The 13,889-nt window shown below is 30.4% G+C and overlaps 1 protein-coding gene across 1 annotated transcript; it reads left to right on the top strand.

Annotated features, from left to right (window-relative positions):
- Positions 1-3,075: 3,075 nt before the first annotated feature.
- Positions 3,076-4,490, top strand: LOC130827534 (uncharacterized). Its single transcript, XM_057693273.1, has one exon. The coding sequence runs from the start codon at positions 3,495-3,497 to the stop codon at positions 4,005-4,007; it is 513 nt and encodes a 170-aa protein (XP_057549256.1). The 5' UTR covers positions 3,076-3,494; the 3' UTR covers positions 4,008-4,490.
- The last annotated feature ends 9,399 nt before the right edge of the window (positions 4,491-13,889 follow it).

Below are 13,889 nucleotides of genomic sequence, written 5' to 3'. Positions count from 1 at the left end.
TATATTTAAATTTATAGATTAAAAATTAAGTATTTTTTCGGTTTTAAAATATTTGCCATATTTGCTTTATCACACAATTCAATATATTAATTTAATTCTTAATATTTCTAATTATATAATAAAAAATTATAAAAGTATAATTTTAATAATTTTTATAATAAGACGAACTAAACAAGATCTCATTGATTAAGAGTGATGAATGAATAGTGTCATATTTTAATGTTGTAATTAATACGAAATGGAGAAGGTATAGTGTGTCTAAAAAGCAAATAAGACATTAATTTTGATTTGAAGAGAGTACATTGATAAATGTGATTTTCGTTATGTATTTTTTTTATTTATTTTTTATTGTCATATTTGATTTTTTGAATAATATTTTTTAAATCACTCTTTAACATGTTTTGTTTTTTTAATTTATAAGTTATACTATAGGAGATTTTGTTTGATTTTATTAACGCAAATTTTTTATATTAATATTTTATAATTTTTACATAAGTATGATTAGAAATATTTGAAACAGTAATATCATATTAGCAAATATTTAAAACATGAATAAGAGGGAGTATGATATAATTTATTATCATTTCTCCGTAAAAATGCGAATGATTATTCTAACTACTGATGTATTTTAAATAGTACTATTTAGAGATGTGTATTAGATGTTAATGAAAATTAATAAAAAAAAAATTTATGATTAAAGTTTTATTAGGATAGGAATGATAAGGTATATTCATCTTATTATTGTAATTCATGTTACCCTTTTATTATCCCTTCCTATTTTTTAGAGGTGAGCAATCGGGTATATGATTTAACAATAATCTTTATGGGTCTAACTATAACTTGTACATCAAAGATCACTATTGAATCAAAATCAATCCAATTCCGTTGGTTGTGTCTTTTGATGTAAATGTAATCTTAAGTTTTGGTTTTAGTGTCTGTCTGTTTGGTAGATAGTAATAAATGGTGGTAATGGAAATAAAAAATTAGTGTAATTTTAGTTGAAAAATCTCTTGGCTACCTTGATGACCATGCTTATCTAACATCAATAATCTCATTTTCTTCATAAAATTCATTCCAATGCATTACCATTGTGAGAAGTGGTATTAGGTGGTAATGAAAATTTATAAACAAAAAATTTTTTTGTGATCAAAGTTTCATTACCATGGGATTGATATGGAATTTTTGGTGAAATTTTATGCTATAAATCATTCCCATTAACATCATTTAGTATTACTAACCAAACGGACTGTTAGCGTATTGGATTCATTTTGAGAGCAAATTCATAGCAAAGTTATGATTATTAGAAAATAATTAAAATGTGCGATAATTCACGATTAAGGTGTGAAAGTACCGTGTTAAATTTTTTAAATTTTACTGTTTAAATAGAAATCATTTTTATATACAAAAGAACAATAGACCAGTTTTAGGTCTAACAATGAACTGTTGACACAAATAAATAAGTTGATGAAAGTTGTAGTGGATTTCGACTAAAAATAATAACGTGAACTAAAATGCTGATGTGGGACTAAAAAGGATCAAAACGGTTAGATTCAATTTTATTATGTGTTTGGCCTTTTTTGGTATTTTTTATCGGGTATTTTGGATCAAGAGTCGAAATTTTAAATTATACTTACTAATAAGTCAAATTTCAAAATAATTCAGCTCAGATTATAATTTGAGAAATATTGTTGTATAAATCATTCATTGCCAAATTTAAATATTAATTTAAATGAAAATCAACTAAAAATGCTTGTGGCTCAATGTATTTGCATGTTAAGCAAAAGGTTTGGGGTTCAACTCTTATTGAACGCAAGTATTAGTTGAGGGCTTTTTGGACTGTATTCATCCTCTTTACTCCTTTTTTGAGAAGAACATGTATGATTTATCCGCATCTTTAAAAAAAAAAATCCCTAACCTGAATCCTGACTTGTGAGGATACTTTATTTTAATTGAAAATCAATCATAAATGTGAATTAGATTAGAAAATAGAGATCCTCTTTAATTTGCTCGCACCGTCACCTATTTTCCGAAACATGAAGAAAAGAGTAAACAAATTAAAGTCAAAACTGAAAACCCCAAATAAGTTCATGTGGAGGAAATTGGAATCTTACAACCTCATCACATCCCAATAAATATGCATTTATTGAGACATAAATGAACCAAGATTGCTATGAAATGTAGGTGTGGATGTACGTACACGTAATACATCACCTCATTCCCCATTATTTAATTTTTCATACTCACTTGTATGTTTCACAATTTTCATTAATTTCATCATTATTATCATTAACCTAATATCCAGCTTTTTAAGCAGGTTCAGATTAAAAATGTAACGAATAATTCATACTCGTACCTTCTTTAAAGAGAGCGTCGAAAAATATGGTAAATTTCACAATGTTACTTACATTTAATTTTTTACCTATAAATCAAGTATAAACCAGACGTTTAGACGTAAAAAAATAAGTATTTTACTTAAAAAAAAATTTAACAAGATGTGCATAAATATATTTTAACTAACCCAAATATGGCCTGTAACATTACTCCATAGTTGCAATATCTCTCATTTAATCCAAATATAATCCCACTCGGAACTGAACCGACCCAAAGCTCACTAATCGACCGTTTTTTCAGGTCTACTTATGAGAAATCATTATCATCATACTCAGTGTATCCCGCTCATAGATAATAACTATAAACAGGGTCTAGGGAGGAAAGGACGATGGCAGCTCATACCCATAAAGAAGAGCGCGACCTTGTGAGAAGCCCCTATCTGTAAAACATTCTTAAAAATATCATATTCTCATAATTTATATTAATTGGATTATCTAATTTATATATAAAAGCGGTTCGAAAACATTTCTCCATATTTACAATATGAGTATGATTGGATTGAAGGTAAATATTTAAGGGATGAAATAAAGTCAAACTAACGAAATGAAAGCAAATAGAATGCATTTGAAATAATTGAGCTAGTTGTGAAGAAGATAAAATAAACATCAAATAAAAATAACGAAGGAAAAAGAAGATGATTTCCCCTATAGAGGTAATACATTCCTCTACCTCCTAGGATAAATATTTACCCTATAAAATTGAGAGCTCCCTTCATTTTTCATTACTTTGCAATTATTCTTCCACCCTTACAACAATTAAATTTCACTAATTTCTCATTTATCAACTTTAATTTCTTATTTTTAACTTTTTTTATCCCTTTAATATTTACACATAATCCAAACATGTCCTATCTCTCATTTATTCCTCCAGCCAAGTACCCAACCACTTTCCTCTCTTTTCATCAACCAGATTCTTCCTTCCCATCCATACATACATCATGTCTTCATCTCCAATCCACTTCTTAATTACTTTCTTCTTCTCCCCTTTTTAAACCTCCTCAAAAATATTCATTTTCTCTCACTATCATCTAAACTAATCTCATTACCCATTACCCATTTACCCATTTACCCATTACCCATTACCCATTATCCATATATTATCTCATGGAAGGAATTTCAGCTCATGTTTACAAAACTATGAAATCCTATTGGAAAACAAGAGGATATCAAAAACTCAATAAACCCAAGAAAAATGCCAGACCCGAACCCATTCCTTCCGGGTGTGAACTGGATGGAAACCCAGTTAGACCCAGAAGAAGACGGTTCTTTCGGGTGAAAATAAACAGGAGGATCCGGATCTGGAAGAAGGTTGTTGGGTTGCCCAAGAAATTGCTCACTAAATTAAGAGATGCTTATGTGAATATGATGCTTAGTTTAGCTAATTCCGGGCTTGCAGTTGGTGGTTCTGGATCCGGATTTGGAGGATCCATTGATTATGGTAATGGGTTAGGGTATAATTATAGAACTCAATTAAAGGAGTATGATGAGAAGATGATTGTTGAGATTTACAAGTCTTTAATGATTGCTCAAGGACAACTTGGAAATCCAAACAAAAATAATAATAATTCTCAACCACAAATTATTAGGGCATCTAAATTAATGAGAATCACGGGTTAGTCTAATGATCGAAGATTTTTCAGTTACGATTGTGAAATGGGTTCGATTCTAATAAATTTTCAAGAAAGATTAATTTTCTTTTACATTTTTACTCTTAATGGATTCTCCAACCTTATATGTCTGATAAAGGCGGTCAACATTACCATTTTTGTGTAGAAACATTTTTGTTTTAGGGTTATTTCCAAGTGAAAAAGCTGGAATATGACAAGAATATTAGGATGAAATTAATAAAGTTTGGTGTTTTATGTACAAGTTGGTTTTGTTTTGCTTTATTGATGAATGAATATTGATGAGTATAAATTTATAAGTAATTATCCACTCATTAATTCAATTTAGGGATATTAAAATGATGTGATGTCCCGATCTTAAGAAAAACAAAATGTATGTACTCTATTAATTATGTACAATACACTCAATTGATAATTTTGTACTCTCTAGTTGCTAGATGTTATTCTCCTTGCTTAGTTGAAGAAATTACTATTTTATTAATATTTCTATTTTTTATTTAGGGTAGATAAAAAACTATTTTTTTATTCGATGAAAAGTGAATTCATATTATACATGTGAAAGACGAAGCTTTCAACTATTATACTGACTCAAAATCCTCAGAAATATGTATTATTATTAAAGTAGTTAACTAATGATTTTATTAGTTTATTTTATCATTGAATTTCATATAAATGGTTAAATGGTTGTTTAGACAACATTTTTAATGCTTATATATAACTTAAAGGCTATACATGAAAGTATATCTTAACTCTTAAATAATTAATAGAGAGAAAAAATGTTGCTTTATTAGTTATGTATGGTCTTACCAAAAGTCTTTGTCTTTGTATTCAAAGATGACAAATGAATATAGGAAGGATCAATTTAAGTATTATTTAATAAGTACTAGACTAATTAGTTTAACTATTAGTGTAAGTAGTTTAAACAACTTGCACTGATTTTTATACTTATAAAATTATTTTAGTGATAATGGGATATTATAGAAATGGATGAATATATGAAATTTGTTTATTGGTTAAAATTTGAGTGTTTGACCTATACATTTTTGCATGGCTAATTATTGGATTATATCAATAAAATATGGTCATCCAATTTTCAGTATAGGAATTGATCTTTCTTTTTCTATATGCTTTGGTAACAAACTTGATAAAGACATGTATATGGGTATAGTCAACTCTTAGAGTATATAATTTATTTTAGGATTTTAATCATTAGCTTAATTTTTTAGTTGAGTTGATTCCTTAATATGTGTAACAACCGTTTTTTTAAATAATAATAATAATAATAATAATAATAATAAACAAATTTCAGAAAAAAAAAAAAAAAAAAAAAAAACATAACCCCCAATTAACAATAACTTCCCACTTCTCCCTCTAAATCTTATAACCAACCTCACATAACTATTATAAATTAAACCAATTATCCTTAATTTTATTCACATTATTACTCACACTTTCTTTCTCTCCTACAAACTCTTCCTCCATCTTGCAATTGCTTAAAATTTAATTAAAAAAAAAGGTAAGATTTTGATACTAAAGACAGCGGATTCGTAGGTAGAGATTATTAGGAGCGTACGTTGTCTAGGTAGAGATTAATTCTCAATGTCCATCTAATTAGGACTATCCCGTTAGTATTATGTGCTAAGTGATAATTAATGTGTTTAAATAGAATGCATGATTTTATGACATTATTTTATATGATGTTATGTTTTATATATTCTCAAATTATAATTACTATTATTTTTGTCAAACTTGAATTTATAATTACTATTTTGATAAAATTTATATTTTTTTTATTTATATAACGAAATTAGATACGGTTTAATTTGAAAGAGAAATAATTATAATATTATTATTTTGATGAAAGTTATATTATTATTTTAATAATGATTTTAAATGCGATTGAATTTGAGAGAAAAATATTATGATATTAATATTGCAATTGAATATTCTTGAGATATATTTTTCTTGGAAAAACCTATGATCATAAAATAAAATGTACGATGTATGTTTGATTATATGTTTGTGTGCTCGCGACTAATTATTTAAATATATTAAATCACGTAAAGTGTAACATGAGGGAAATGAAGCTCTTATATTTGTTGTGATCCAAGTATAAGGGTGATGAACAGGTTGCCTTGTTTGTTTAGTATAGCTGCCGACAAGTATTATTATTTTCGATACTTGATACGATGTTTGGTCTTCCTTCTATTTGTTGTGATCCAAGTAGAAGGGGTGTGCACACTAGAGTTCCCTGAAACTACTCTGCTGGCCTTGAATTATTTGGGGTGACGACCTCTTGTTGAAGTAGGTATAGGGGTAAAGCCTCGGCCTACTAGCGTTCTCGTTCCCTCAAATTAAAAATTGATTATGTGTTTGTCATTATTAATTATCAAATTAATAAATTGGTTTATGTGGTATTAGATATATTGTTTTCTCAAATTATTTTTCTTTTAACTCAGCTATATATTATTAGAGAGCTTGTGCTGCATCCACACTTCTAACCCAAAGGGCTCTCGTGTGAGGGGGTGTGTTAGAGTATATAACATATCCTGGGCTCTCAACCATCAGCTTAAGCTTTTGCTTGAGTTGGTTCCTTAATAGTGTTAATTATATAACATATCCTACAGCCTCAAGTATAATTTTAAGCTTTTCCTTTTGGTTGAAACCAAGAAACTTTGCTTGGGTTGTTTGTAATAGACAATTAGATTAGAAATCCTAATTGTGAGTGGCTAGGTTAATTCTAAAAGAGTGAGTCGAAAAATCGAATATTAGTAGAACACCTTTTATATCGATAAATACTTGTTACATTTTATTTTATTTTGAGATTTTTTTTGATTTCGAGTTATTGTCTTAGAGTTTTGGTTTGGTCCATTTAATCTCCTTACTTCACTTCAAGCCTCAAAATTGATTTGGTTAGTGTTACATGCCTATCTTCCGAGATGCCCAAAATATTAATATCTTAGATTAAGTTAATTTTAATTTTTAAATATATATAAACATCGTTACAATCTGATTTAATTTTTTATTTTTACTAATTAGGGTAGTATGAGATTATTTCACGTCTCCACAAATATGTAGGATGATGATTGTAAACCTAGTTTTACATTAATTGGTGGGGTCATAGTATAAATAAACTTATAGCTAGTAAGAGTGTATTATTGAAGTAGAGGTAGATGTATTACCTATTTTGGTATTATGACCTTCTACATTTGGATACACATTCAATATTACTCATGAGCTTGGATTAGTAAGGTTTTCTACAAAAAAAAAAAAAAAACAAAAAGGGAAACAATTATAGGCTTTAACCTAATCTTCACGACATAGCACTAGGAACGACTTGTTTATGTTCTTTGAGGTTAAACATTCATAGTATACCAATTCTTTTGAATACTTTCTAGATTTGAGTCAAATTTAATAAAATAAAATTACTTCTATGGTTTTAATCCTAATTTTTGTTGGATAAGTCTAAAAGGAGTTTTTATTTGTAATTTTGGGTGTTTTATATATTGTTTTCATAATTTATATCACAAATTTTGAAGAAAAATAACTTGATTTATCTTTATTTTAATATTTTAATAATGTTTATGTTCTTCATATATCTTTCACTAACTTCATTTTAATATTTTTATATTCCTTATAGTCTTCACATATTTCTCACTAATTTTACAAAAATATTTTTTTATTAGGTCCCTATATTTTTCCATTAACTTTCTTTTAATATTTTTTAATGTATATAATCCTTACTTTTCTTTATTATTTAAAAGATTCACTATCTAAAAGATTCTATTTTTTTAATTCCCATAAATATTCCTTATAGAAATTTCATTAGGGAAGCATAATTGGTTTCTTACATGAAACTGTCTCAAGGTGAGACATGTTCAGAAAAGGAGCCAAAAAAAAAGAGTTTTAACATCTAAAGTTAATATTTTAACATTCAAATTGATATGTTGAAGATTAAACAATTAAAAATAAATATTTTAATACGAAAATAATAATTTTAATTAATTAATTTGGGCTATTTTGTCCAATTTAAGATCGTATCTTAAAACGACCATCTTAGATGAGAATTTGCTACAAATTTTTTTATGTGAGATTGTATTATCGTAAGATTGGGTCGACCTATTATATGTTTTTTAAAATATTGTAAGTAGGCATTAAAATGATGTAATTAGACATTTAAGATATTGAAAGTAGGCATTAAGGATAATGTAAGTCGGCATTAAGAATACGATAAGTAGACATTAATCTTTAATAGGTTGGACTTGAGATATGTCTTTTAAAGAGACAGTCTCTTAAGAAACTAACTGTATTTGAATTTAATTGAGTCAGGGTTGCTAAAATTTTAAATAAGGTATACAATAGAAGCCCAAATTTATTTTGGAAGATGGGTTAGTGTGTTAAATGAGTTCATGTCCAATAGTTGGAACACATCTAAGTAGCCCGAAAGCCCAAGTCCGTGCCCGAGCCCTCTAATACTATACTGCACTGACCAGCTGTAAAACAATGAAAGCCCAAGTCCATTTCATTAGAGCTTAAAGCCTATTTTTACACTATATTTTCCTTTAGTGGCGACCCAATCAGAGATAGTTTCTCATAAGAGTTTATGTTCAAAAGCCTTTCTTACCACTGCACTATATATCTTATTTAAAATATAGTTGTTTAGTGTTAATTAGCAAGTCTTGTATGAGACTATCTCACTGTTAGACGAACCCACACAAGCAACCTATTAGTAAAAAGAATATAAAAAAAAAATTTAATTTCACACATATACAAAAAGTAGCTTTTTAAAAAAATTTGAACTGATCCAATTAAGAACGTCTCACAGCCTCAATAAAAAATTAGTGTTAATATTTAACATGACATTTTAAATATTAAAATTATTATTTTGAATATAAAGATACTCATTTTAATTGTTTTTCTTTTTTATATTTAAACTACACCAATAAAAGACATGATCAAATTACACCCAACTGAAATGCTCATTTTCTCCCATTTCTTGGTCTGTTTGTGCAAAACTGGGAAGCAATCTTAAATGATTCTCTTTCATCTTTCCTTAATATTTTCAACTTTTAAATTCTTTACTATATTTTTATTTCAAATCCTATCTCTCAAGGTATGTACACTCATGTATTGAAACATGCGTATTTTCGCTACTTCCATCTTTCTATTTCAATCCTTTCTAAAAGCCAATATTCTAATTCAAATAGTAGCACTATGCTAATGGTCGTTTGATAAAACTTGCACTTTAACTTTAGGAACACATCTCGATCACATAATATTCTAGTACTCCATAAAGTATGATATTATATCCTTTTGTAGAGGGATAATAAGTTTTAATGTAGAAAGGAGAATAAATTTTAGGTTTTAGTAGAGTATGTATTACTTCTCAACTAATCCTCCATTTGGGTTTGTGTAACACCCTGAGATTTTAATGACGTAATTATTTAATATTTTAATAGTTTTTAAAGATTTTACAATTATTATTTAATTATTTCCGAATTAGTTTTAATAAATTTCTTTCATATACGGATTTAAATGTCGACTTATATATATATTAAAAATATAGTTACGACTTCTCCAATAAAGAGGTTTGAATCGAAATGATTATTTATTAAAATGTGTGAGCCCTCGAAGGTGAGTCTCTTAGTTGGGTCTGGTAAGAAAACAAATCGAGATGAAAAATAAATAAATAAATATATAATAATAATAATAATAATAATAATAATAATAATAATAATAATAATAATAATAGAAATAACGAGTATAAAAATGTTGAAACCCTAAACACTCAAGAGGGAGCCGTCACTTCTTTCCTTCTTCTCCTCCTTCTTTCTCTTCTTCTTCCTTCCTCCCTCACTCCCGCATTTTCCCCCTTCCCGCACAGCAGCCCGGCAGCCACGAGGACACCAGCAACCCCTTTTCTCCCCTGCGCCACCAGTGAACGACCACCAGCAGCCCGCCTTCTCCTTCCCGCAAGCAGCAGCAGCAAGGCTGCGTTTTCTTCTCGCCGCTGCAGCACAATCCCTCCTCCCTCGCTGTGGCTGGCCGGCAGCAGACCCACGAACAACCGCCGATTGCTGTTCGATTTAAGGCCCTCTCCAGCCCTTCTTGGCTTTCGTGCACTACCACCACGACCTTCATCCTCCTCTTCACCATTCTTACTAGTTTTAATCTTTGTAAGCATCTCACTTTCCAATTGATTAATTTACTAATTTTAATTAGAATCTACCATGTTCATGAGTTGTGTGTTGATTGTGTATTGTATTAGTCTCATTGAATTCTAGTATGGGTAGTAGTTAAAAGAATTGTCATTGAAATGAAATGATTAGGATTTTATTTAGAGATGTGATTACTAGTAGTGTGTGTGTGTGTTTGTATGCTACTTTGGTGATGTGATGATTTATTCAATAATCTTATAAGTAGTTGAGACTTTGTTGATTATCGTGGTGGCAATTAGTAATGTTTTGATTACAATTGACTATAGAAATGGTTTTGGTTGTTAATTGGAAGTAGGAGTTGCTAATTGTTATTGATTTAATTGTAGAGAATTACTACTATCTTATTAGGTTGTTATTGATGTTGTAAATACGTAATTTCAATAAGTCATGAGCATAGTGTCTAACTTATTGTTGAGAGTTGCTAAAGTTACTAGTTATGATGTCGTGATTGTAGTTCTTCCTAACCTTGAAGAATATAATGGATGATATTGCGATGTGATAAACTTAAGATTCGTCATTGTCGTCATATTAGCACTACATGAACATCGCAAGATTTAAGTGTGAATTGATATGTTATCCTAAAGTAACGTGGATCGCTATAACTCAAGTTGATTAATGTAAAGAAACTATTCACACATACTTCTACTTTAAATTGATGGAAAGACTTATGTTGTATTGAGTTAATAATTTTTGACTTGTATTGAATGGGTTGTGTGCGTGCTAGAGTAATCGGAAACTCATGTTGAATGGGTGATAGCGGTTAAATTGGTATTTAGTTTGGTATGTCAAAGTAGTTAAGGGAACTTAATAGTTCTACTCATAACTTATATAGGTGCCTATTACGTAAGAGGAAAGTAGAGCCTTAGTTGGGTGATTTTGTGACTTTTGATCGTGCGGTGACGCTTACAGGTACGTACACGCAGTAACTAACCCTTATACGCAATTTGCTTTAAGACATTATTGTTTATTGTGATAATATACATTGCATTGAAACTATGAGATACTACTGAGTACACTTTACATGAAGAGCTATCGACTATGAAATCCTTGCGCTTAGAATAGTTTAGAGAATGAGAGTTAATAGAGGGCGAGAACTACCCCTTATTTATTTAAGAATTAGATTATGCCTAATTGAAGTTAGAATGACTCCTTTATAGGTGAATTTCATATTCTATTGAGTGGCTCAGTGGGTTTTAGCGCGCTGCTATCCCAGGGCGCTCATTAATAGTTGAGAGTGGAAGTTATTCCCATCTGATAAGGTACTATATTATGATTAGCTGGCGTGACTTAACTGGATTATGTCCGGTTGTTTTATTAGTCCCCTAGGTGAGGTTCGACGGGACCACCGTAAGGGGGGTATGAGCATGCTTGGGTCATTGGGCGCCGGGAGGCCGATAACGCCCCTTGACCGAGGTGTTACCATGCGGGCCTTGCAAACCCCAATATGGTGGCCTCTTCATTGGTTTAGTACCCCAGTGTGTTAGGTTTAGCCCGAAGGTAGGACCCGAGAGGGTCAGCTGGAGGGGGCATGAGCTCATACTTTGCCATTGGGCGCCGGGAGGCCGATAACGCCCTTTGGAGTGTCACTATGCCAGGAAGTAGAGAAAAGATCCACTGATAGAAAACTATTCAGTGATAGAAAGTTTATTCATTGATCGAAAGTTATGTAATGATAGAAGGTTCATTCTTTGGTAGAATATTTACTCATTGATAGAACGTATACTTATTATTGATAGAATAGTTTATGCTAGTGAGAAGTATGCCTAAGTTAAGTTACTTCAAGGGTATTACGAACTATGATCACGCTTACCTTAAGATAGACAAGCTCTATAAGGGTATGAGTTAGGTATTCTGTTAATGCCTAGGTCGAGTTAATCTATGCGTGTTTTGCAAGAGTTTATGTTTGAAGAGAGGAACGTGAAGACCTGCATTCTACCCGAGAGCACATGGTTCGGGTTGGAAAGCACGTAATGAAATTAAGAAGTATAAGTGGCCGATAAACGGTTACTATCCGTGCTTGCGTTTTATGAAATCATCTTATTTGTTTTATGATATAATGCTATCTAGTAGTTGGCCTTATTCTATTTGATGTTAGTTACTGACGTGTATGTGTTTGTGTTTATGTTTGTTTGTTGACTTTCTATGATTGTCCTGCTATGACACATTGGCCCTTGGTCTAATGTCGAGCAGCAGGGGGATCATAGACAAGCGTAGCAGGTACTGGAGCTTCTTATGCATTGCATTGCATTTGGGGAAAGTGATGAGGGCGAAGCATAACTTGTGTCATTACCCTATCTTTCGATTTTGTATCTCTTGTTATCTTTTGTAAATTTCGGTTGTATATGTTCTGTTATGAGGCCTTGTGTCCTCCCACGTGTATTTGTATTTCCGTTGCGTAATTTATAACTCTGTATGGTTTTGAGTAGTTAAGTCTTTTTAAAAAACGCAAACGTCGACACTGGAACCACGATCCATGTTTGGCATGTTGATTTGAGAAGCCGGCGACGAATCATTCCGCCGTGATATAGTTTTGATAAGCCGTTAGTGCCTTTACTTTATTAGCTTCTTAATTAACTTTTGTTTTTCTACAAAGGCGCACAGTTTTAAGGCAGATGCTGCCAAAATTTCCACTCACCTTTTAAAAGTTAATAATTAAAGTTTATCTAAATTCTTTTCCTTTTTCTTTTATGTAACACCCGAATTTCCTCCCGTCCTTTACGGTTCTGGTTTCGTTAAGGGGTCGGAAATTCTGAGGTGTTACAGTTTGTCCCTTTGAATTCTTTTCTCTTTCTAGTTTTTATTATTAAATGGGATAAATTAAACGGAAAAAAAGAGTTTAGATGGAGTCATATCTTAAAAGTATAATGAGACAAATTTAAATGTGAATGAATAAAATAGAGAAATTTGTTTCCATGCATGACAAAAATTTGGCCGGTCGGATGGTGTTGTATCATGTAGGGGTGAATTGAGCTGATTGTCCTGGTTGTTCAAGACAATATTTTGATATTGTAAATATCCATAGTTGCAAGAAAGATAGACACCTTAGATGGTTTGACTTTCAGTAGTCTACACGATAAACTCATTTTGAGCCGTCTCTACCTCCTCTCAATTTTTGTTTTGTTTTTTAAAAAAATAAAATTCTTACTCTTCATCAGGTACCTAAATTTGTCATTTCAAGACCTATATTGAATCTTTTAGCCTTTAAACTGAATATATTATTGAAATTTAAATTCACATATTTTTATATGAGACCGTCTCACCGTGAGACATGCCTTATATTTGGGTTAAATAGCCCAATAATAAAAACATTTAACTTAATAGACTTCTTATTTAGAGGGCGTCTCACCGTGAGACGGTCTCATACAAAACGTGCTTATTTAAATTAGTTATCACTTAATTTTTTCTAGATTCATCCAAAATTGCATGAACGAGGGGTCTCGAACTCATGTACAACTACAAGCCCTGCAGTGCAAGTTGATGAAGATAAAACCAAATCCACTTTCACACTCAGCAGTTTAAAAGCCAAATGCCAGCAAATTAGCGGTTTATTATGATTAAAATCGATAATAATATTAACAATTTTTCTTTAGAATTACTAAAAGTACTAACTTTAGGCATAAATGTTCAAAATACTTTGTGAAGAAATTAGCCTATTA

Source organism: Amaranthus tricolor, chromosome 11 (genome assembly GCF_026212465.1).
Source record: "Amaranthus tricolor cultivar Red isolate AtriRed21 chromosome 11, ASM2621246v1, whole genome shotgun sequence".
Classification (NCBI taxonomy): domain Eukaryota; kingdom Viridiplantae; phylum Streptophyta; class Magnoliopsida; order Caryophyllales; family Amaranthaceae; genus Amaranthus; species Amaranthus tricolor.
This window is presented reverse-complemented; position numbering and strand designations above follow the sequence as displayed.